At 47.5% G+C, this 22,091-nt stretch overlaps 1 protein-coding gene and 1 pseudogene across 6 annotated transcripts in view; both read left to right on the top strand.

Annotated features, from left to right (window-relative positions):
• Window positions 1-22,091, top strand: part of MLPH (melanophilin) — a 56,066-nt gene that overhangs the window by 22,676 nt on the left and 11,299 nt on the right. For 3 of the 6 annotated variants that reach the window (XR_012481536.1, XM_074264406.1, XM_074264405.1), the window contains exons 5-10: window positions 1,765-1,803; window positions 2,723-2,820; window positions 3,212-3,331; window positions 4,305-4,485; window positions 5,131-5,300; window positions 11,014-11,100. Coding sequence is in view for 5 of the 6 variants with exons in the window: in XM_074264406.1 (XP_074120507.1) it covers window positions 1,765-1,803; window positions 2,723-2,820; window positions 3,212-3,331; window positions 4,305-4,485; window positions 5,131-5,300; window positions 11,014-11,100 (695 nt within the window). In the remaining variant the exon portion in view is untranslated. Of the gene's footprint in view, window positions 1-1,764; window positions 1,804-2,695; window positions 2,821-3,211; window positions 3,332-4,304; window positions 4,486-5,130; window positions 5,301-11,013; window positions 11,101-22,091 lie in introns of all 6 variants that reach the window. The other 3 variants (XM_074264409.1, XM_074264407.1, XM_074264408.1) reach the window with 2 other exon arrangements.
• LOC141540397 (3-phosphoinositide-dependent protein kinase 1 pseudogene) lies at window positions 17,881-19,671 on the top strand (annotated as a pseudogene).

Raw genomic sequence — 22,091 nt, 5'->3', positions numbered from 1 at the left:
ATACAAGTTAAAAAATTTGCCCAAGGAGCTGCCCTCATTTGTGTAAGGGGGGGAGGCAATATGAATTTCATGTGGCCAATCCACAGGAGGAATCCTGAGAGACTTTTCCCAGACTGAATGTGAACTGCGCATGGTAATCAAATTATGCAAATCACAGCAGGAGCTTGTGGGGGCTATGAGGGTGGGGATGGGAGGAGAGAGACAGACAGAGAGACAAAGACAGAGAGAGAAAGGGGGAGAGAGAGAGAGAGAGAGAAAGAGAGAGAGAGAGAGAGAGAGAGAGAGAGAGAGAGAGAGAGAGAGAGAGAGAGAGAGAGAGAGAGAGAGAGAGAGAGAGAGCGCACTGTGTGGGAGAGGATGAGAGAGACAAAGAGAGACACAGACACAAACATAGAAAAAGAAGCAGAGACAGGGAGAAAGAGACAGAGAGAAGCAGAGACAGAGAGAGGGAGAAAGACAAAGAGAAGCAAAGAGAGGCAGAAAGGGGAGAATGGGAGAGAGAGTGTGTGGGGGAAAAGGGAAAGGGGAAAGAGAGACCGACATGGGAACAAGCATCTCAATTCTCACAGCAACTCTAGGACATAAGTGTTATAATCCCCAATTTACAGATAAGGAAACTGAGGCAGACATTAAGTGACTTGCCCAAGGTCCCATAGCTAGCAAGTTCCTGAAGCTAGATTTTTTCACTCTAGCCAGCACACTAGCCACTGGGCCATCTGGCAATCTCCTAATCATAAAACCAATTAAGACAAAAATAATGTAAATAAGAGGAAATCAAATAGGTGAATCATTTCCTACTAATTACACAAATGATGGCAGCTCCTCAGGCAAGTCATTTAATCTGTACCAGCCTCAGTTTCCTCTTCTGTAAAACGGGAGCATAAGGGAAGAAGGGTGTCAGAAGAGACAATCCTAAGGTCTCTCTTTCCTCTGAATTGGAGATCTTACAGAACTGAGGTTCTTTCAACCAGCAGGGGGCAGCCTTGTACAGCAAGAGCCTCCCCGGTGGTGGCTGCCCTTGGTCCACTTTGTATCCCTCAGCTGCCCCTTCTCTAGCTCCAGAGGAGACCATGATACCCAAGGATGGGGGAGAGCCGAGCATCCCGCCTCCGGCGCAGGGCTCCCTGGGAGGGCCAGGATCTGGAGCAGGAGGCCCCACAGAGATGTCCGAGCCCAAACTCCCCGAATTACAGGGAAACAGCTCAGAGAGGCTGGGCGAGCTGCTGGGGTCACCCGGCTAGTGAGGGTCTGAGGCAGGCTTCCCAGGCAGGCCTTCCGGCTCTGGCTTCCATGTGGGCTCCAGGCGCCGGTGGCCTCTGGGGAAGGAGAAGCGCAGCCGGCAGGGTCTGAGAAGGGACATTTGCAGGTCTCCGCTGAATGGCAGGCGGAGTCCTTACAAGGAGGCCCCCCAGCTGCCACTCCCTGGCGCTCGTAGGTTCTCAGAGCTCTTTCAATGCAGCGCCGCTGAGGCAAGTTCCCTTGTGGTCCCAATGTTACAGAAAAGTAAAGTGAGGCAGACCAGCCCGGGCCCCCACATTGTGTCCCACTCCGCTCTTTGTGACCCCGGGGCCACCCTCTGCCGGGTGCTGTCTTCCAGAGAATGCCGCTGGCAGTGATGATGGTGATGGTGGTGGTGAGGAAGAGGAGGAGGAAGAGGAGGAGGAGGAAGAGGAGGAGGAGGAGGAAAAGCACCTGGATGAATGGCTTGAAGCTTCCTCACATCATCTCATTTATTTCTCAGTGATTTCTTTCTTTTGCTCCCAGGTCTTCACAGCAGAGCCCACAGCGTGCCAGACGTCCATGGTAAGTGGGTCGCCCACTCTAGGGAGATCTCATGTGCTAAACCAGCCTTCAGAGAATCACCCAGAGCCCTGGGGAAAAGCCCCCCATTACTCTGTCAATCATGCTTCTACTTGGAGGGGCTGCGGTCTGCAGAAAGGAGACGGAATATAGGGTTCAAAGAGACTCCACCTATGAGGGAGAGTCAGAGACACAGAGATAGAGAGAGAGATAGAGAGACAGAGAGAGACAGAGAGAGGTGGAGAGGGAGAAACATGGATAGAAACAGAGAAACATAGAGAGAGATGGACAGACAGACATGCAAAGAGAGAGAAGGAGAGGGAGAGGGAGAGAGGAAGGAAGGAAGGAAGGAAGGAAGGAAGGAAGGAAGGAAGGAAGGAAGGAAGGAAGGAAGGAAGGAAGGAAGGAAGGAAGGAAGGAAGGAAGGAAGGAAGGAAGGAAGGAAGGAAGGAAGAGAAGGAAGGAGAGAAAGGAGAGAAAGGAGAGAAGGAAGGAAGGAAGGAAGGAAGGAAGGAAGGAAGGAAGGAAGGAAGGAAGGAAGGAAGGAAGGAAGGAAGGAAGGAAGGAAGGAAGGAAGGAAGGAAGGAAGGAAGGGAAGAGAGGGAGGGAGGAAAGAAATGTTGAATTGGACTTGTTTTATCCATGGGATTTTTAGTAAACACAGATACTTCAATGAGAACCAGGCCCTTGTCCCTGTCCTCCCATCCTCCCATGGTCCCTGGGCAGTGAGGGAGGGTAGCCAGAGTCCTGCACTTGGAGTTGAGGCCTGAGTCCAAAGCCCCCTGGGGCACTCGGTAGCAGGGTGACCCTGGACCAGCCTCGTGGCCCCTCTCGGCCCGTTCCCTTCTCTGTGGATGGAGGGGCTGCTCCTCAGACCTTTTCAGCTCCACATCAGTGACGCAGCCAGTCCCGTCCATCCCAGGTGGAGGCCAGTTCTCTCCCACCGGAGGCAGCGGGGACAGCGGGCAGACATCTGGAGATGAGGCTCTGGATGGCACCGAGGCTCCGCGTCCCGGCAGAGTGAGTGTCCGAGCTCCCCTGTACCTCCTTCCCCAGGGCCCCTTTTCTTGCATCACTGATGCCTTGACTCAGGGCTTCTCCTCCGGGAGGCACGAGAGCGGACGCTCCTAAGCTCTGTTGTTCCAGAACTCGGCTCCTCTGTCTCGGGTCCCAGCCGATGAGGAACAGGCTCCCTCGATTTTCAGTCTCTTTCCTGGGATCAGTCACATCCTCCAGTGGACACTCATGCCCCGCAATGAATGTTGGTGTCTTGCTGTGGACACTGGTGCCCCCCAGTGGACGCTGGTGCCCTGCAGTGGATGCTGGTACCTTGTGGTGGGCACTGGTGCCCCCCAGTGGACGCTGGTGCCCTTGACTTTGCCCTTCTCTCCCTTGCCCCAATTGTCCCAAGGAAAAGCGGCTGCTGTCAGTTCACCTCTTTGACTTTGACCTGGACTCTGAGCCTCCTGCCCAGCCTCGTCCTCAGTCTCCGCAGCTTTCTCCAACACCAGCTGTCCTGGACGGCCTCCAGGTATAGAGTTGGGGGCGGGGGGAGGGTTCCTGATCTGCCCTGGCAGCAGCACACTGGTGCCATCCACTGGGGAGATCCTCCTGGCAGCATGGTCATCCACCCACACAAGGACCAGAACCCCCAGAGGACCAGCCCCCCAAAGCTGTTCGTGACCCCTTCCCTATTTCTCTGGCTCAGTCTCCACACCGGCTCCCTCCCATAGACCCCAAGCCCCCTAAAGTCAGGGGCAGCTGCTAGAGACGTGTAGCTTCAGGGGCTTTGGGCTCATCTTCAGGGTCTCCCCCAACCATCTTGTTCTTAATAAAGAAGCAAATGGGGCCCATTGAGGGGGTGAGTATCAGAGCAGAGCCAGGATTTGAACCCAGATCCCAGCCACCAGGATCCACACCCAGAACTCTCTGGCCACCAGTTAGGACTAGAGTTATCCCAGGGGCCCAGGTCAGCTCATCTCTCTGGCTCTCAGCAAGATAACAGACAGGCTGAGAATCCCTCGGATCCAGACCCTCCGCTGGACCAGATTGCAAGCCTCTGTCCTTGGCCGAGGGCCATCCCGCCCAGCTGTGGCTGTCCAGAACTGCCCCCATTAGGCTCCAGAGGGGCACACACAGACAGGAAGTCTGTTATCCACATTCTGAAAAATCCCTGGAAGGTGCTCTGAGTTCTGAGGATAAGCCCGTGTCCTGCTGGGTCTCTAGCAGTGTGGTTCAGTGGGAAGGGCCAGCCAGGAGTGGGAAGAGCTGCCTCATCATTATCTGTGTGACTTTGGGCCAGTCATACTGCAGAGCCTCAGTTTCCTCCTCTGTAAAATGGCCTCTGAGTTTCCCGGCCTCTTTAAGCCTTTTCTCCCCAATGAAAACTTGGTTTATAGACCTTCCATAACTCTTTTGCCTCATTTGTCCCTATTGCATCAGTTAAAACGGGGGGGAAGGGTCACAGGCTCCTTGCTCTCCTAACTATGTGCCCCGGTGCTCAGACCCTCCCCAGTGGTCCGAGTGCAAGTGTCCATGACGAGGAAGCTGCCTCCCACAGAGATGCCTTGATCAGCCACACCGGCCTCACCCCGGAGTCCCAGGACTTTCTCAAGGAGCAGGGACGAAGCAGCCCCCAGGGCTCTCTGCCGGGGGACTCCAGTCTGGAAAGAAAGCCCAGCCCTGGTAAGCTTCAGGGTTCTCTCTGGGAGGGGATGTGGGATCCTCTGGGAATGGGCCTGTTGCCCTGTCCACAGGAGGAGGTGCTAGTCAGCACCTGCTTCTAACAGGTCAGCACCCCCTTCTAATATAGGTCAGCACCCTCTTCTAACAGGTCAGCACCCCCTTCTAATATAGGTCAGCACCCTCTTCTAACAGGTCAGCAGGACCTTCTAATATAGGTCAGCCCTCCCTTCTAACAGTTCAGCACCTGCTTCTAACAGGTCAGCACCCCCTTCTAATATAGGTCAGCACCCCCTTCTAATATAAGTCAGCACCCCCTTCTAACAGTTCAGCACCTGCTTCTAACAGGTCAGCACCTGCTTCTAACAGGTCAGCAGGCCCTTCAGTTTTGATTATCTAGAGTAGGAGCTTTCACTTGGCTCAGGGTAATGGAGAAATGGACTTAGAGTCAGGGGCTCTGGGCTACTTAGCCAGGAACTGGCTAATCCTGATCCTGAGTTGTCTTCTCTGTGTCTCTCTCCTCTCCCATAAAATGAGGGAGCTCGACTCAGTGGCCCTTAATACTGTAAATCTGTGGCCTTCTGATTGTAGGGATAGGGGGTCCCCTTCCATTTCCAGATCTACGAATTCAAACATTCATCCCCACAGATGGAGAAGCCACGGGGAGCGACCAGCCCCAGCTCCAGTACTTTGCCGATCTAGACACCTCCGACGAGGACCTTGGAAAGACCCCCAAGGTGGCAGCCCATCCGCCCTACCACTCCAAATGCGGAAGTTGGACTTCCTCCCAGGAAAGCGTGGGCCACTCTGAAACCCAGGTAAGAGCGATGGTCCCAAGAATCTGCCTCCGTCCTCTCCTCCCTACGTTCTAGGGAACGGAGAGTTTTAAAATAAAATGTGCTCAAGCCCATCTTCAAAATGCTTTCCTTTAGACACATGTACAAAAGTGCCAACAGCTCCGTCCTGCAGAAATACTGAGTAATAAGGACAGACACAAGCTTTTGGCCTTGTGAGCTCAGGCAGCTTCCTGAAAATTTAAGTTGCTCCCCAGAACTGGGCCCTGGGCCTTGGCTCTGGGCTTTGGATTTCTCCCCTCACTTTCCTTAGCTTCTCCCTTTCTAAACTATGCATCAGGGCACAAAGCTCCAAATCATCTAACCCGCCTGTCCGTTCATGGGGCCTTCAGCATCCCCTTGACAAATAGAGTCTTCTTCCAAGTGTGGGCTCAATCATAGCCCATGGGTTTTCAATAGCGTTTGAATCAGGAATCCCCAGATGCAGCTGGAATATCGCAAAGAGATCCTGCACCAAGCCGCACTTTGTGGAAAGTTTAAAAATGCCCCCAAAGTAAACATTCCCCCCAAAGTAGGCTCTGGTGACCTGACGCTCAGGTCTGATTTAAGCCCATTGAAAACCTATGAACTACACAGTCAAATCTAGACTTGGAAAACTCGTCTTATTTTCAAAAACCCTCTTGATATTCGACCTGCAGTGTGTTTTCATGAGGAAGCATTCATGGGCAGGTGTTGGAATCTTACAACCACAAATTGGGCTCAATTAGTGCAGCAAAAAGAAATCTTGCAAATCATAAAATTAATTTTTTAAGTTGCAAAAGTCCGGATGGTTTATTGCTTGCCAGTCAATCTCATCATTTACCCACCACCGTAGGTACCGAGCCCCAGGCCGGGCCCTAGGGATACAAAGACAAAAAGGACACAGTCTTGCCCCCCAGGAGCTTCCATTCTGCTGGGGCTGCTTGAACATAATACACACATGGACACATATGATAGAGAGTGGGGAATAAAGGGGACACAGAAAACATCAGACGAGTGCTCTAGGAGAATTTGAGGGGGAGAGAATAATTTCTCCTGGAAGGAGGAACCAGGGGTAGCTTCCCCCATGGAACATGGAACACAAGCTGAGCCTTGAAAACCGAAAAGGATCCTGAAGGTCTGAATAGGCAGGAAGGCCTTCCAGATCCAGCCAATGAGCCACCAAGGTGGGAAATAGCTTGTCAGATTTAGTCAGGGCTGTGCCAGCTTCCAGCCAATTGTGCAGCATTCCCTGGGAGCATTTGCCTTCTGGAAATCAGCAAACACTACAAATCAGGGATTGGTTTACTGCTTCATGAATGGTCTGGATTTCAGGAAGTGATGGGGAAATGTTAATATTGCAGATTCACCCTGAATACTTTTTTTATCAGACAGCCAGTAGTTAAACATGTATTACCAGCTCACCCTGGATTCAGGAACATCCAACTAGTATTTGAGTTTCACTAGAAATGGGGTGTAAGAAAGCCAATGCGTAACAAGTTTGGGTAAATAGTGGGAAGTGTCTCTGACAGGCCTTAAAGCCAGGCTGGGGGGGGGGTGTCAGAATCTCACTCTGTGGGTGGCAGGTAGCTACTGAAGGATCATACAATTACAGATAGAGCTGGGGGGACCTCAGAAGGGTCCAACCCCCTCTTTTAACAGAGGAGGAAACTGAGACCCCAAGCAAGGATGTAGCTTTCCCAGGCTCCTACAGCCAGAAAGAGTCTCAGGCAAACTCTCCTCAGACAAGATGGGAAGTGGCTGGGAGGCCCAGTGGGCAGCACGCTGGACTTGGGATCAGGAAGACTGTGTTTGTGTCTCACGTAAGTTATGTGACCCAAGACTGGTCACTGACTCCAGCTCGCCTCAATTTCTTCATCTGAAAGGTGGGCTAATAACTGCACTTAAAGGCTTTACAATTTATTATTCCAGCTCTAAGTCTCTGATCCTCCCAGACCCTCAGTTTTTTCATCTGTAAACTGGAGGTGTTATTGTAGATGGCCTGGGAAGGACCACTGGCTCTAGACTGATGACGGTATCATTTTATATCTTTTAATCTCCAAGGATCATGGTTTCCTCATCTAGAAACTGGGAGAGACATAAGCTCTCCTAGTCCCTGGAATGGCAAGGGGAGCCAGGGAGATTTTATTTTAATTTTCTAAGCCCCAGACAAATTGGAAATGCCTCCAGTTGTTGACTCCCAGACCTTGGCCATTCTGCCTTTTCCTCCAGGGGTCCTGGGGACCGTTTTCTGTGTCCCCCCTTCTCAGAAGGGGAGCTGCAATAGGAAGTTCCCAGGACTTTAGTCCATTCACCCACAAATAATTCCAAAAGAGGCAGATTAGGGGAGCAACCCCTCTTTGACCCCTGAGAGGCCTACAGAAAGCTCTGCAGGATCAGGGGAGACAGGGCTGCCCCCCCTGTGACTCAGGTGCCCCACGCTAACTGGTGAGAGGCCACTAAATGGCCACATGTCCACCATCTAACCCCCCCCAAGGTGGGTTAGTCCAAGGTTTGCTTCCTGGGAGAGAGTCTCAAATGAATTTAAGGCTCCACGGCTTCAGGCTTCGGCTAACTCAATAAATTCAATGAGCCTGGAACATTGCCGGGGTTTGTCCTGTTTGCTGAAACCCGGTTAATGGGGCTGGGAAATGAGATTCTTCATAGTAAAGATGTCTTGTGACCCAGAGGGAAAATGGCCTGGGTTTAGGGCCAGAGGTCCTGGGTTCAAGTAGATCTCTGCTCCCTCTTGCTGTGTGACTTCACCTAAGTCCCTTTACTTGTCTGGACTTTGGTTTCCTCATCTGTAAAATGAGAGGATTGAATTCCTTCCAGTTCTAGAGCCACAGTTATCTGATCTTCCCCAGGATTCGATGCAGATTCCCTGGCTAACTCGAGCTCTAAGGCCCAGCGCGTCAGAGGTGGGAAATAGCAAGTCAGATGTAGGTAGGACTGGGCCGGGGCCAGTGATGTCTCTTACCCAGAGTCCTGGGGGCCCGGTACCCTGCCTTTCTTACCAATTATAGGTCTTTAGGCCAGGCCTAGAAGCCCTTTAAGAGTGGGGGAGGGTCTCAGGCTCTCCACCAGAGTTTAAGCTTCCATGGAGTGTGAGAGCTGCCCTTCTGCTTCGAGGGAGCCATGTCTATCAGGCTTAAAACTTAGTTCTGTCTCCCTCTCAGCCTCAGGGTCACCATAGGAGCCTGGGAGAAGGTCTAGAGGGACTTAGTCTTCATCACATCCATTCCTCCTACTTTACATCAGGGGAAACTGATCTCCAGCTGGCCCAGAGCCACATCACAAGGGCCGGGTTTTCACAGGCCTTCAGGCCCTTGGTTGTCACCCAAAACAAAACTATGGTATCAGTGGAATCTCATGGAATCTGGGAACAAAAGGGGGCCCCACAGGTTACCGGATCCAATCCCTTCATCTGATACTGGGGGAAACTGAGGACCACAGTCTGATCTAATACATATCTAATAGATATGATCTAATATATAATGGAGTTGAGCCAAACCCAGCCCTTTTAACTTCAAGTACTGAGCCCTTATCTCTTGGCTCGGAGAATAATGAATTTACACATCAGCCCCTGGAGGACAGAGACTGTTATCTCCCATGCCTTCATTTCCCCAACAACAACTTAAACAACTGGAAAAAGTGTTTAATGTTTTGTCCACTCAAAATTACTTGCCCTAAGCCCTTTTGCAGACTTGTTCCACACTGTATTTCAGACTTCAGAAAATAGAAATGTTCTGCGGTCGTATTTCCATCCTCCTGATGCTGGATGAAATTCCGTACTTAGCTGACAATGAAATGAATTTCTCTAAAATAACAACAATAATTGCCTAATGGCCAACCTTCTGGTTAGAAACTTCTCAGACCTTAGCCAGTCTGAGCCTCAGATGGCCAGAGCCATAACAAGGGTGGGGCCAATGGGACTTTTAGCCAAGGCACTAAAATTTAGGGGGGGGGAAATATAGGTAATCACTTAGAGATTACCTCATTAGCACCTAGTTAGCAAGAGTAGTTAAAATAGGAAGCTACCACTGTATACACCCTGAACCACTATAAGTAACAAATTGCCCTTTCCCTACCCAGCTTAACTGGTACATAATTATTTGTGTTGTTTTCATTCCAAGAATTATAGAGTTGATTTGAAGCCACATTTGGTGCCTTGGGCACTGAGTTCATTCATTCTGAGGCAGATACCAGACACGGGCAGGCCATTTGTGGGCCTAGAAGCCAATCTTTCCAGGTGGAAACGACCTGCTGAGGGATTGCCCTCTGCCAGCAGAGCCTTTGAGAGCCCTGATGCTGGGGCACAGGTTGACCAAGGGCCTGGCATAAAAAGCACTTAGGATGCAGCCCCTTGCCCTGCTGGAACTCTTTATTCTTCCCTTTGTGGTGTCAAAAGCAAGAACCCAAGTCTTGTGGTGGGACCTTGACCAAGTTACAAAGGTAGAATGGTAGAGGAAGGTAGAATGGTAGAGGAAGGTAGGATGGCACATTGGCTAGAGCACCAGCTCTGGAGTCAGGGGGAGTTGAGTTCAAATCCAACTGTAGGCACGGGATTCAGTTCTCTCCGATGCCATACCCAGGACCACCTAACTTTGTCTCGGGATATTACGCACGTTGGGACTTGGCTCGACTTTAGGATCACCTCATGCTCTATGAACACACTCGGTTGTGAGATGTTCCCACTGAACAGAGTTGACTGGAGAATTATCAGCTCACATTGATCCAAGTGGCTGAAGGATGTGACTCATTGGAGCAGAGGGTTTAATACATAAAAGGATGATTGATCGAATGAATGTAGGCGTGGGGCAGCCATTATGATACACACTTCTCCTGGTTCAGAAGGACACTCACTCAAACCCTGAGTGCCTAGAAGGACACAGGCTAAAACTATGGCCCTGAACCTTTTCCTCTCTTCAAACAAACAAAATGAGAAACTAATCCGATAATGGCAAGACTTCACCTATGTCAGTGGAGTTGAAATGGAGAGTAATTGATTTTCCTAGGCCAGAGCCCAAGAGATTGATCACTTTGGGGTGACGCAGAGCTGGGGAATAGAAACGAAAATTTCCCCTTCCTGTAGACCCTGGGATCAGGTGGGAAGCATCCGGTGGCCACTTCGCCTCCATCAGTGGGGGTGTAATTAACGGGAGCCTTCCTGAGCCAATTGATAGCAGGGTTCCTTCTTATTTGGCTGGAACCGTAAACATTCCCACTCCCCATGAGAGGAAGAACGGGAGGCACCAAAGTCCGCCATCCTGGGTTTGGATGAACTCACAATCCCTCAAGAATCTTTCCTTGATTTGCTCATCATGCCTGTGATTTCCTGACTTCTCTTGCCAAGTCACCCAACTTTCTGCCTTGAACTTTGAGGCAAAGGGGGGGTCGAGCAGAGACTGGTCTTGAAATCAGGCAAACATGAGTTACTACAAACGAAAAGCTTTGTAAGTGACCCTAGCCAGATCATTTCAGCTTTCTGTAATTCCATTTTCTAGCCGGTGACTTCTAATAGCAGGATTTCTTTTGGGGGACGGGCTGTACTTGAAGGCTGCTTTGGACTCTCCATTCTGGGTGCTTCCCAGGTCCTTTCCCTAGCATCTCCCCTTACCCGTGCTTTTGGGCGCTTTGTGCTTTTGAGGTGGTGGGTGCCGGTGTTGGGGAGCAGGATCTGTTTCCTCTGTCGTTCTCCCTCTTTCTTCTGCTGCAGATTCTCTCTGACGTGAATCGCCGCATACGGGCCGTCGAATGCTTGCTGGCCCGGCTAGAGGAGAGAATCCTGGTGCCCTGGGAGGAGGTAATGTTGAGCCATGCTCTGGAAAGCAATGTTCCCATCTTAGTAAAGGAAATGCTGCTGCTGAAATGAACTTTATTATTGAATTAAATAGAGCACCTCTGAATTCATTTTATCCTTGAAATAACTCTGGGAAGGAGGTGCTAATTTTATACCCATTTTACAGATGAGGGAACTGAGGCAGACAGATTTGTCCAGGGTTATAGAGCTGTGAAGTGAGTGTTTGGGGCTAGATTTAAAATGAGGCCTTCCTGATTCCAGATCTACCATTCTATCCATTGAGCCACCTTGAATATGCTTGTGGAATAAATTCAATTTATATATCCATGTTGTGTGAAGTAAGAGGCAGCATGGAGTCATGGACAGGTGACCAGCTTAGAGTCAGGAAATCCTACTTCCAACCCTGGGCAAATAATCTAAAAGACAACGAACCATGAGCCCTTCCAAATCTGTGATCCCAAGAACCTCCAGACATTCGCAGGCTGTATGATCCTGAGCAAATCACACAGTCTCTCCAGAGTTCAGTTTCCTTATCACCAAGGGACTGTGAGAACAAATGGGATAGCACAGGTGATGTGTTTTACAAACCTTTAAATACCATAGACATGTCAGCTATTTTTATTATTAGAAGACCTTGAACAAACAAATGATAAATCATTTATGAAGCGCCTACTAAGTGCCAGACCCTGGGCTAAGCCCTAAAGAAAACAAATAAAAGCACAGTCCCTGCCTTCAAGGAGCCTAATGTTCTAATAGGGGAAACACTCTTTAGAGGAGAGCTGGAAGGAGTATTGGGGAAGGTAACAGGAAAGGAACAAAGAATCCTGGTTGTGGGCAAGATAAGGCAGAAACAGGGGCCAGCATCCCAAGGGCAGAGGCCAAAGACTTGAGCGAGACGACTGAGCGCTGGCCGCGTGGTTTGGAGAGCGATCCAGCTAAGGCAATAAATCCTGAAAGCAATCCGGGCTGCTCTGGAACAGTTCCATAGTAAAAAGTGTTTTCTGAGAAGCCACCCAGGCAGGCCCACCGGCAAGCAATCAAGAATTAGACCTTAGACCCTGTATCTAGTTCAACATCCTCATTTTACAGTGAGGAAACTGAGACCAGGGAAGGAAATTGGCTTCCCTGAGGTTGCAAGTGAGAGAGGCGGGATTTGAATTCCCAACTATCTCTTCACAGCATCATAACTGTATGTTCTCTGCATGGCCTTCTCTCTACAATCTCCTTGAGGGCAGGAACAGTCCTCCTTGCTTGAATTTGCATTTCATTGCTTAGCAAGGCCCCAGACACAGGAAGTTTTTCTGGCTTTTTTTCATTCTTTCATCAATGCTTCAGTCTCCCACAGAGATAACAGTTCTTACTTCAGATTCTCCAAAGATTTCTCATTTCCTCACCCTGACTGCTGCCTTCCCCAGCACAGAGATTAAATGCCTTCATTAATGGCTCTCATTAGCGATAAAGCCCTAGCCCTGCCCCCCCCCCAAAAAAAAAAAACCCTCATTCACTGGCCAAGATCTACCGATGATCGATGATCGCCTTCCAAGAAAGTGATTGATCTTGTTCCCAAAGCTTTTTCAGCTTGCTAGTGCACAGCAAAGCCGGGACGTCTCTCAGAATGCAGGGCCCCAGCAGATCAGCGTGAGACAGGCATGGGGGAGGAGAAAAGCATCCTGGGTTACATCTGAGACCAGGGGCAGGAGGAACCTATGGCTGCAAGAGCTGGAATATGGCAGCTTGGAAGGAATGAAAAGCAAAATCAACCAGAGGATAATGGGAAAGGGCCTCATTAGGTTGGGGTTGAGGAAGCAGCAACATAGCATAGAGAGGAAGGCCCAAAATGCACCGCAAGGACTATCTAGTCCAACCCCATCATTTTACAGGTAAGGAAACTGAGGCATTCAAAGGTGAAGTTAACTGCTCCAGTTCACACAGATTCGACTTCTAATCTTTCCAGCGTCTAGGGAGCTGGTGGCCTGCTATTTAGAGCTCTAGGCTTAGATCCAGAAAGACTGGGGTTCAAATGGCTGAGAGAGAAAGGGAGAGAGAGAGGAGGGGAGAGAGAGAGAGAGAGAGAGAGAGAGAGAGAGAGAGAGAGAGAGGAGAAGAAGAAGAAGAAGAAGAAGAAGAAGAAGAAGAAGAAGAAGAAGAAGAAGAAGAAGAAGAAGAAGAAGAAGAAGAAGAAGAAGAAGAAGAAGAAGAAGAAGAAGAAGAAGAAGAAGAAGAAAAGGAAGGAAGGAAGGAAGGAAGGAAGGAAGGAAGGAAGGAAGAAAGAAAGAAAGAAAGAAAGAAAGAAAGAAAGAAAGAAAGAAAGAAAGAAAGAAAGAAAGAAAGAAAGAAAGAAAGAAAGAAAGAAAGAAAGAAAGAAAGAAAGAAAGAAAGAGAAAGAAAGAAAGAAAGAAAGAAAGAAAGAAAGAAAGAAAGAAAGAAAGAAAGAAAGAAAGAAAGAAAGAAAGAGGGAGGGAGGAAGGAAGGAAGGGAGGGAAAGAGAAAGAAAGAAAGAGGAAGGGAGAGAGACAGGGAGAGAAAGACAAACAGAAGAAAGGAGAGAAGAAAGACAAAACAGGAATGTGACCAGGAGTCAAGAGTGCTGACTTCCCAACTTTGTAACCAACTAGTTTCATGAACTTGAGCAAAACCCTTCCTATCTTTGCATCTCAGTTTCCTGTCCATTCTGGGCAGAATTGAGTGCATTAGCTTCACCATTTCCTGACCCTTGAAACAGCTTTTCTTTTTTCCCCTTCAGCTTCCTCAGCAGAACTAAAACACCCAAAGTATATATTGATTCTTCTTTTAATTAGCTCTATTGATGGTGTGGAGTGCCAAGGGAGGGATAACTGCCTGCATCTCTGTTTCTGTGTGTTTGTGTCTCTGTTTCTATGTCTCTGGGTCTCTGTCTCAGCATCCTCTCTGCTTCTCTGTGTGTCTTTTTTCTGTTTCTCTCTGTCCTTCTGTCTGTCTTCGCACTCTGCCTCTCTCTCTCTGTCTCTCTCTGTCTCTGTCTCTCTCTGTCTCTCTCTGTCTCTCTCCCTTCTCTCTCTCTCTCTCTCTCTCTCTCTCTCTGTCTCTCTGTCTCTCTCTCTCTCTCTCTCTCTCTCTCTCTCTCTCTCTCTCTCTCTCTCTCTCTCTCTCTCTGTCTCTCTCTGTCTCTCTCTGTCTCTCTCCCTCTCTCTCTCTCTCTCTCTCTCTCTCTCTCTCTCTCTCTCTCTCTCTCTCTCTCTCTCTCTCTCTCTCTCTCTCTCTCTTCCCCTCCCCCACTTGACGATAGTGCTAATTAAACTATCCTCCTCCACCACCACCCCACTTTGGAGCAGTCACGATTCTCTCAAAGGATCTGGGTGTGCTTTGCTGTGACCATGGGGTAGCTGAGAGGAGCATCCTAGCTGAGAAAAGTGCTTTCTTAGAGGAATCATGAGGATTATGGGGTGTTGTTGTGCTTGTCTTTTTTTTTTCCCTTGAAGTCACTAGATCTAGGTTCCCTTGACTTCGCAATCTGAAATCCTGGCTCTTGGGGATCTCTGCTTGTCCATCTGCCTTCCCCAAGCTGTTGAGAGGCAGGTGCTAGGATTCATTTACCTGGAGGGGAGAAGGGGCTTTGCTGTGATGAAGAGCTCAAAAATAAATGATTTTATGAATATAAATAAATGATGCTCTAATACTGTAAAGATAGATAGATAGATAGATAGATAGATAGATAGATAGATAGATAGATAGATAAATGTAGGCACATATACACAGTGCAATAGCTGGGCTTGGACTCAGGAAGACAAGTTCACATCAGAAGCTAGATGCTTGCTAGCTTTGTGGCAAACCCCTTGGTTTCAGTTTGACTCAGTTTCCTCATCTGTAAAATGGGGATTTATTTATTTAATAGTACCTATTTCCCAAGGTTCTCTCATATATTTATGGACCCTGAGCTCAGGGGAAGGCACTAGTGTGAATGGGGGAAAAGGAAAGACTCCTTGTGCAAGGTGAGATTTGAGCTGAATCTGGAAGAAAACCAGTAGGGAGACTTGGAGGAGGGGGGAGAAGGGGAAATGGCATGGCTGTATCACTGAGGGACTGTTAGAGTGGGGAGCAGGTAAGAAAGGACGTTCAAAGCTGAAGAAAGGCTGTTGATTTTTCTCTCCAAGGTCCCCAGTCTTCATCGGGCATAGTGTGGTGTAAGGGGGAACACGACGTCATCAGCGCTGGGCTGGGAGCCCCTGTTCTGGGTCGCCGATGACTTGGAGGGAGTGTGGCATGCTTGGGAGACCTCGGTGTATTTTAGAGTCCCAAGTCGTGGATTCAAATCCTGCTCTGATCCATAGGAGGCAGATTTCCTTTATAATAATTATCTCTGTGCGTGGATTAAGTGAATTCTCTTTGCTTTGTGAGCTGCTTTCATTCACTTCTTTAGGAAAGGGGGGCCCGGAGAGCCCTGGGGTCTCTGCCCTCTGTCTAGGCCCCCGCCCTCACTCTCAAACTCCTTTTTAATTTTTCCAAGTGCATCCATGACATGACAAGGCAATACAAAAACAGCCGCCGAATGTTGCCAGTTGGTCGGGTTTTCAATGAGCCTCTGTTTCTACAAGTCCATCCATCTGATGAACTGCGCTATTTTCTTTTTTTTGGTTTTTTTTTTTTTGTCTTCTATATTTTATTTTATTTAGAATTTTTTTTCACAGTATATATGTATGAGTAATTTTTTTTTTAATAACATTATCCCTTGTATTCATTTTTCCAGATTATCCCCTCCCTCCCTCTACTCCCTCCCCTAGATGACAGGCAATCCCATAAATTTTACATGTGTTACAATATAACCTAGATACAATATATGTGTGTAAATACCATTTTCTTGTTGCACATTAAGTATTAGATTCCGAAGGTGTAAGTAACCTGGGTAGATAGACAGTAGTGCTAACAATTTACATTCACTTCCCAGTGTTCCTTCTCTGGGTGTAGTTGTTTCTGTCCATCAGTGATCAACTGGAAGTGAGTTGGATCTTCTTTATGTGGAAGATATCCACTTCCATCAGAATACATCCTCATACAACATTGAAGTGTATAGTGATCTTCTGGTTCTATTCATTTCACTCAGCATCAGTTGATGTAAGTCTCTCCAAGCCTCTCTGTATTCCTCCTGCTGGTCATTTCTTACAGAGAAATAGTATTCCATAACCTTCATATACCACAATTTACCCAACCATTCTCCAACTGATGGGCATCCATTCATCTTCCAGTTTCTAGCTACAGCAAAAAGAGCTGCCACAAACATTTTGGCACATACAGGTCCCTTTCCCTTCTTTAGTATTTCTTTGGGATATAAGCCCAGTAGTAGTACAGCTGGGTCAAAGGGTATGCACAGTTTGATAACTTTTTGGGCATAGTTCCAAATTGCTCTCCAGAATGGCTGGATTCTTTCACAACTCCACCAACAATGTATCAGTGTCCCAGTTTTCCCACATCCCCTCCAACGTTCATCATTATTTTGAACTGCGCTATTTTGCAGAGGCTTTTCTCCTCCTGTTTAGCTCTGGACTCAGCTCCTTGACCATGTGGAACATCTGTCCGAGACTGAGTCCATCTCCCGAGGCATCCCAAGCGCCTGTTGGACGGTACCCCCAGACCTCAGGGCTTCTGAGAAATGGGCTTCAAGTCGATGATCCGAGGGGTCAAGTTTCAATTGGAGGCTCCTAATTTAATCTCTTGGCTGTTCTTAGTCTTTTTCTAACAGTTATATATATATATATATATATATATATATATATATATATATATATATATATATATATATATATACACACATATAATATTACATATGTAATATTATATATACACATATATATAATATTACATATGTAATATTATATATACTATATAATTATATATTATATATTACATATGTAATATTATATATACTATATAATTATATAGTATATATTACATATGTAATATTATATATACTATATAATTATATAGTATATATTACATATGTAATATTATATATACTATATAATTATATAGTATATATTACATATGTAATATTATATATACTATATAATTATATAGTATATATTACATATGTAATATTATATATACTATATAATTATATAGTATATATTACATATGTAATATTATATATACTATATAATTATATAGTATATATTACATATGTAATATTATATATACTATATAATTATATAGTATATATTACATATGTAATATTATATATACTATATAATTATATAGTATATATTACATATGTAATATTATATATACTATATAATTATATAGTATATATTACATATGTAATATTATATATACTATATAATTATATAGTATATATTACATATGTAATATTATATATACTATATAATTATATAGTATATATTACATATGTAATATTATATATACTATATAATTATATATTATATATTACATATGTAATATTATATATAATATATAATTATATATTATTATATTTAATATATATTATATATACATGAATATATATATGAATGTTTTCTCTTTTTTTTAACTTTTATTCGATTTGTTGCTTTTTCTCCTTTTTTAAATGACCGAAGGCTGTCTCTGCTCGCTCGGGTTTAATTGGTTTAAGGGAGGAGTCTGATGATGAGGGTGGGGCAGTAGAAGGGAAGGGGAAAGTAGGAGGGAGGGGAGAGACAAAAGGGGGAGGGGGAAAGGGGCGGGGAAAGCACAGGGCTGCACCTGGCTGCCATATTTTGCTCGGCAGTCCAGTTGGAGGACATTCTGGGCCTTCCGAGGTTGAAGCTTGCAGTCTGAGAGCGCGGCGCCCGCCGAGGCGTAGCAGGGGCGGCAGACTCGTTGACCAGTCCTATCCTGGTACTCCGCCGAAGGCAGCGCGCCAGTCCGAGCCCCTTCTAGGCCCGCGATGCAGCCCGATCCTCAAACGGCTTCAGCCCGTGCTCCCACGGACCCTGCCGCCGCCGCCGCCACCAGACAAGACCCCACCCGCCCAGACCAGCACCCCGCTCAGCCCTCCGGGAAGAGGCCCGAAAACTTCATTTTCCGCAAAGTCCTGGGGGAAGGATCGTTCGCCACGGTGATCTTGGCCCGGGATCTGGCGACCTCCAAGGACTACGCGATCAAAATCCTGGAGAAAAAACAAGTGATCAGAGAGAAGAAGGCTCGCTATGTGGTCAGCGAACGGGAAGCCATGTCCCGCCTGGACCACCCTTTCTTTGTCAAGCTTTACTTCTCCTTCCAGGACGACGAGAAGCTGTATTTCGGCCTCAGCTACGCCCCAAATGGAGACCTCCAAAGGTACGTCCAGAAAATGGGTCCCTTGGATGAGCCCTGCGCCCGCTTTTATTCTGCCCAGCTCGTGTGCGCCCTGGAGTATTTGCACGGGCTGGGAATTATCCACCGGGACCTGAAACCCGAAAACATCCTCTTAAACGCCGACATGCACGTCCAGATCACAGACTTCGGCTCGGCCAAAATACTGGCCCCCGGGAGTCCCCAGGCCAAGTGTAACTCCTTCGTGGGGACGGCGTATTACCTGTCCCCGGAACTCCTCCTGGACAAAAGCGCGGGTAAGAGCTCGGACCTGTGGGCTCTGGGCTGCGTGCTGTTCTTCCTCGTGGTCAAACTGCCTCCTTTCCAAGCCAGAAACGAGTATCTCCTGTTCCAGAAGATCCTCAAGAGAGCCTTTCATGTTCCGGACCACTTCTTCCCAAAGGCAAAAGACCTGGTGGAAAAGCTGCTGGTTTTGGACCCCAGAAATCGACTAGGCTGCGAAGAACTGGGGAGCTACGGGTCCCTGAAGGCCCACCCGTTCTTCGAGGACGTGTCCTGGGACGATCTCCACCTGCAGCCGGCTCCGCTGTTGCCGCCACCCTCCCCCTCCGCAACCGAGGATGAAGCTGAGGTTGAAGGCCTGGAAATCTTCCACATCCTAGGTCTGCCTTCCTCCTCCTCCCATCCGGCGGCTGCGCCCAGAGCCGCCTCGCCGCGCGCTCCCCTGGACAGCTACATCCACCGAGTGGATGAGAACTCTTGGGAGCTGGACCTCCACTTTTCCGAGGAGGAGAAAGGCCTCCTGCTGGAGAAGCAGGCTCGGGAGAACCCGTGGCATCGCTTTGTGGACGGTCGTTTGATCCTGAAAATGGGTCCCGTGGCCAAACGAAAAGTGGCCTTGGCGCGTTTTGCGCGGGGGCGCCAGCTGCTTCTCACCGAAGGACCCCACCTCTATTTCGTGGACCCCATCCGGAAGGTCCTGAAAGAAGAAATCCCGTGGTCCCCACAACTCTGGCCAGAAGCCAAGAATTTTAAGACCTTTTTCGTTCACACACCCAAGAAGACCCATCACCTGAGGGACCCGAGTGGCAATGCCCATAAGTGGTGCCAGAAGATCCAGGAGCTTTGTCAAAACAGATCCAACCATCCCCAGGCGGCTGCCTAGGAAAGCTTAACCGGGAGAGCTCAGAGCTCGGACCTTGAAAATTAAAATCACGAATCTGCCAACCAAGCCTTGCTTTCCTGTGTAATAGGAGGTATGTCTTAGTGGGGCCTTTTCCAGCTTGTCTCAAACCCCCCCCTCCCCTCATGATCACCGACACCTGGCAATTCATTTAACGTCTCTGTTGACTCTTGCTTTTGATTGTATTTTATCTACTCGTTCGCCTTTTTGAGATAGGTGGCAAAAACTAATAAATTGCTTTTCCTTTCTTGTTTCTTGCTGTTTTATGAATGGGAGGGCGTCTTGCTAAGTTGTCGTCCTTCTCCATGAGATTTCAAGAATGAATGTATACAGAAATAACTGGGAACGTTTGTCAAGCACCTGGAGAAACCAAACTGAACACCAGAGCTCCTCCTTCGAAGAGCCTGGGTTCTAAGGAGAGTCAGGAAATGCTCCCTGCTCTCAAGAACCTGTCACAGAACTTGAAAAATCTGTATCTCTTTTAACTGGGTTTAAAACAGGTTCTCTAGGGGAGGGATAGATAATCCCCTGGCTCACTAACGTCTCCATTTGGAGCCATCCTCAATGGAAGCCAAGTGCAGAACCGTCTGTAGGTTGATTGATGGAGTTAAGGTGCACAGGGACAGGTGGGAAGACAACTGGGGCTCAGGGGAGCATGGGAGAACTTAGCTTGGGCAATAGAAGCCAGATTAGTGGGTGGAAGGTTTCCTTCCCCATCTTGAATGTTTCCTTCCCAGGTACCACTTAGTTGAAGCTTTAGGGCTGACAGGGGCATGAGGGATAATGGAGGGTGTCCCTTTTCAGAAAGGTACCCAGGATTATAGAGAATAAATAAGAGGCAGAATTTTAACTCTGGAGGCTGAACCTCCCTCTCTTTCCAATCCACCACACCAGCCCCTAGGAAACATTTCTTCCTTCTTGCCTGTGTTCTCTGAAGCCATTGCTACCATGGTTCACCCTTGACCAGAGCCCACGCTGAATTCTAGGGGACTTTCATGTTGAACCTGGGATCCAAGAACTTGGGTTTTAAAAACATTTAAATCATTCTGTTTCGATATAATTGGATGCCTTATAATTTTGTGAATTTTATTTTTATGTGTTTAAAAATACAACCCCAAGAGGAGACTATCAAAGGGACTGGGGGCCAGCACACAAAGAGGGATAAAAGCCCGATCTAGGAAAGTGTTGGGTCTGGAGACAGAAAGGTCTTGAGTTCAAATCCAGCCTCAGACATTTACGAATTTCCGTGAACTTGAGTCACTTAATCTGTCTCCCTCACTTTCCTTAAGCACAAAATGGGGATAATTAGCACCCTACTTCCCAAGAGCTCTGCTCCTGGCACTTAGTAGGCACTTAGTGACCTGTAAACAGTTACTAAGTGCTAAAACCTTCTTTGCTAAGTGCTTAGGAAGAAAAAACAAAAACAGGACAACATTTCTTCCTTCTTGCCTGTGTTCTCTGAAGCCATTGCTACAATGGTTCACCATTGACCAGAGCCCACGCTGAATTCTAGAGGACCTTCATGTGGGTTCTCAACCTGGGGTCCAAGAACTTGGGTGTTAAAAACATTTAAATCATTCTGTTTCGATATAATTGGATGCCTTATAATTTTGTGAATTTTATTTTTATGTGTTTAAAAATACAACCCCGAGAGGAGGCTTCCCCAGACTATCAAAGGGACTGGGGGCCAGCACACAAAGGGGGGTAAAAGCCCGATCTAGGAAAGTGTTGGGTCTGGAGACAGAAAGGTCTTGAGTTCAAATCCAGCCTCAGACATTTACGAATTTCAGTGAACTTGAGTCACTTAATCTGTCTCCCTCACTTTCCTTAAGCACAAAATGGGGATAATTAGCACCCTACTTCCCAAGAGCTCTGCTCCTGGCACTTAGTAGGCACTTAGTGACCTGTAAGCAGTTACTAAGTGCTAAAACCTTTGCTAAGTGCTTAGGAAGAAAAAAAAAAAAAACAGGAGAAAATCAGTCCTTAAATCTGTGGCTTACGTTCCATTAGTTCTGTCAACAAACATTATTTATTTTACTCCAGGCCAGCCCCTCCCACACACCCCAAGCTCTCGAAAGACAATGACTTTTAAAAGTCCCTTCCCTGGGAGTTGCCATTCTATCCTGGAAGAAAAACATTTCAGTCAATCAATTATTAAGTCAATGTTTTATATCCGGAGACAGAGACAAAAGGAGCCCCTCCAAGACTGGCCATGAAAGTAGGAGAGAGCTCAAGCTTGCTTCTTTGGGTTTTTTGGAGGTTCTTGTGGACACTTACCTCCAGCGACCCAATCAGATCTGGGGCCAAAAAGAAAACTCCAGTTAGAGGTCATCTAGTCATTAAATCAACCAGGATTAAGCGCTTTTTCGGTGCTGGGTGCGGTGGCCTGGAATGAAACCATCCCTGCCCTCAGGGAGCTTTACCTTCTCTAGGCTCCGAGCTGCCTGGGGTCTGGGAGACAATCCCAGAGATCTTTTAGTTTAACCCTCCTGCTCCAACTGGAGGAAATTGAGACTCAGTGACTTCCTCAATGTCACAAGGTAATTAGTAG

The sequence above is a fragment of the Sminthopsis crassicaudata genome, chromosome 4 (assembly GCF_048593235.1).
Source record: "Sminthopsis crassicaudata isolate SCR6 chromosome 4, ASM4859323v1, whole genome shotgun sequence".
Classification (NCBI taxonomy): Eukaryota; Metazoa; Chordata; class Mammalia; order Dasyuromorphia; family Dasyuridae; genus Sminthopsis; species Sminthopsis crassicaudata.
Note: the sequence above shows the minus strand (reverse complement) of the source record. Positions and strands in the feature narration are given on the sequence as shown.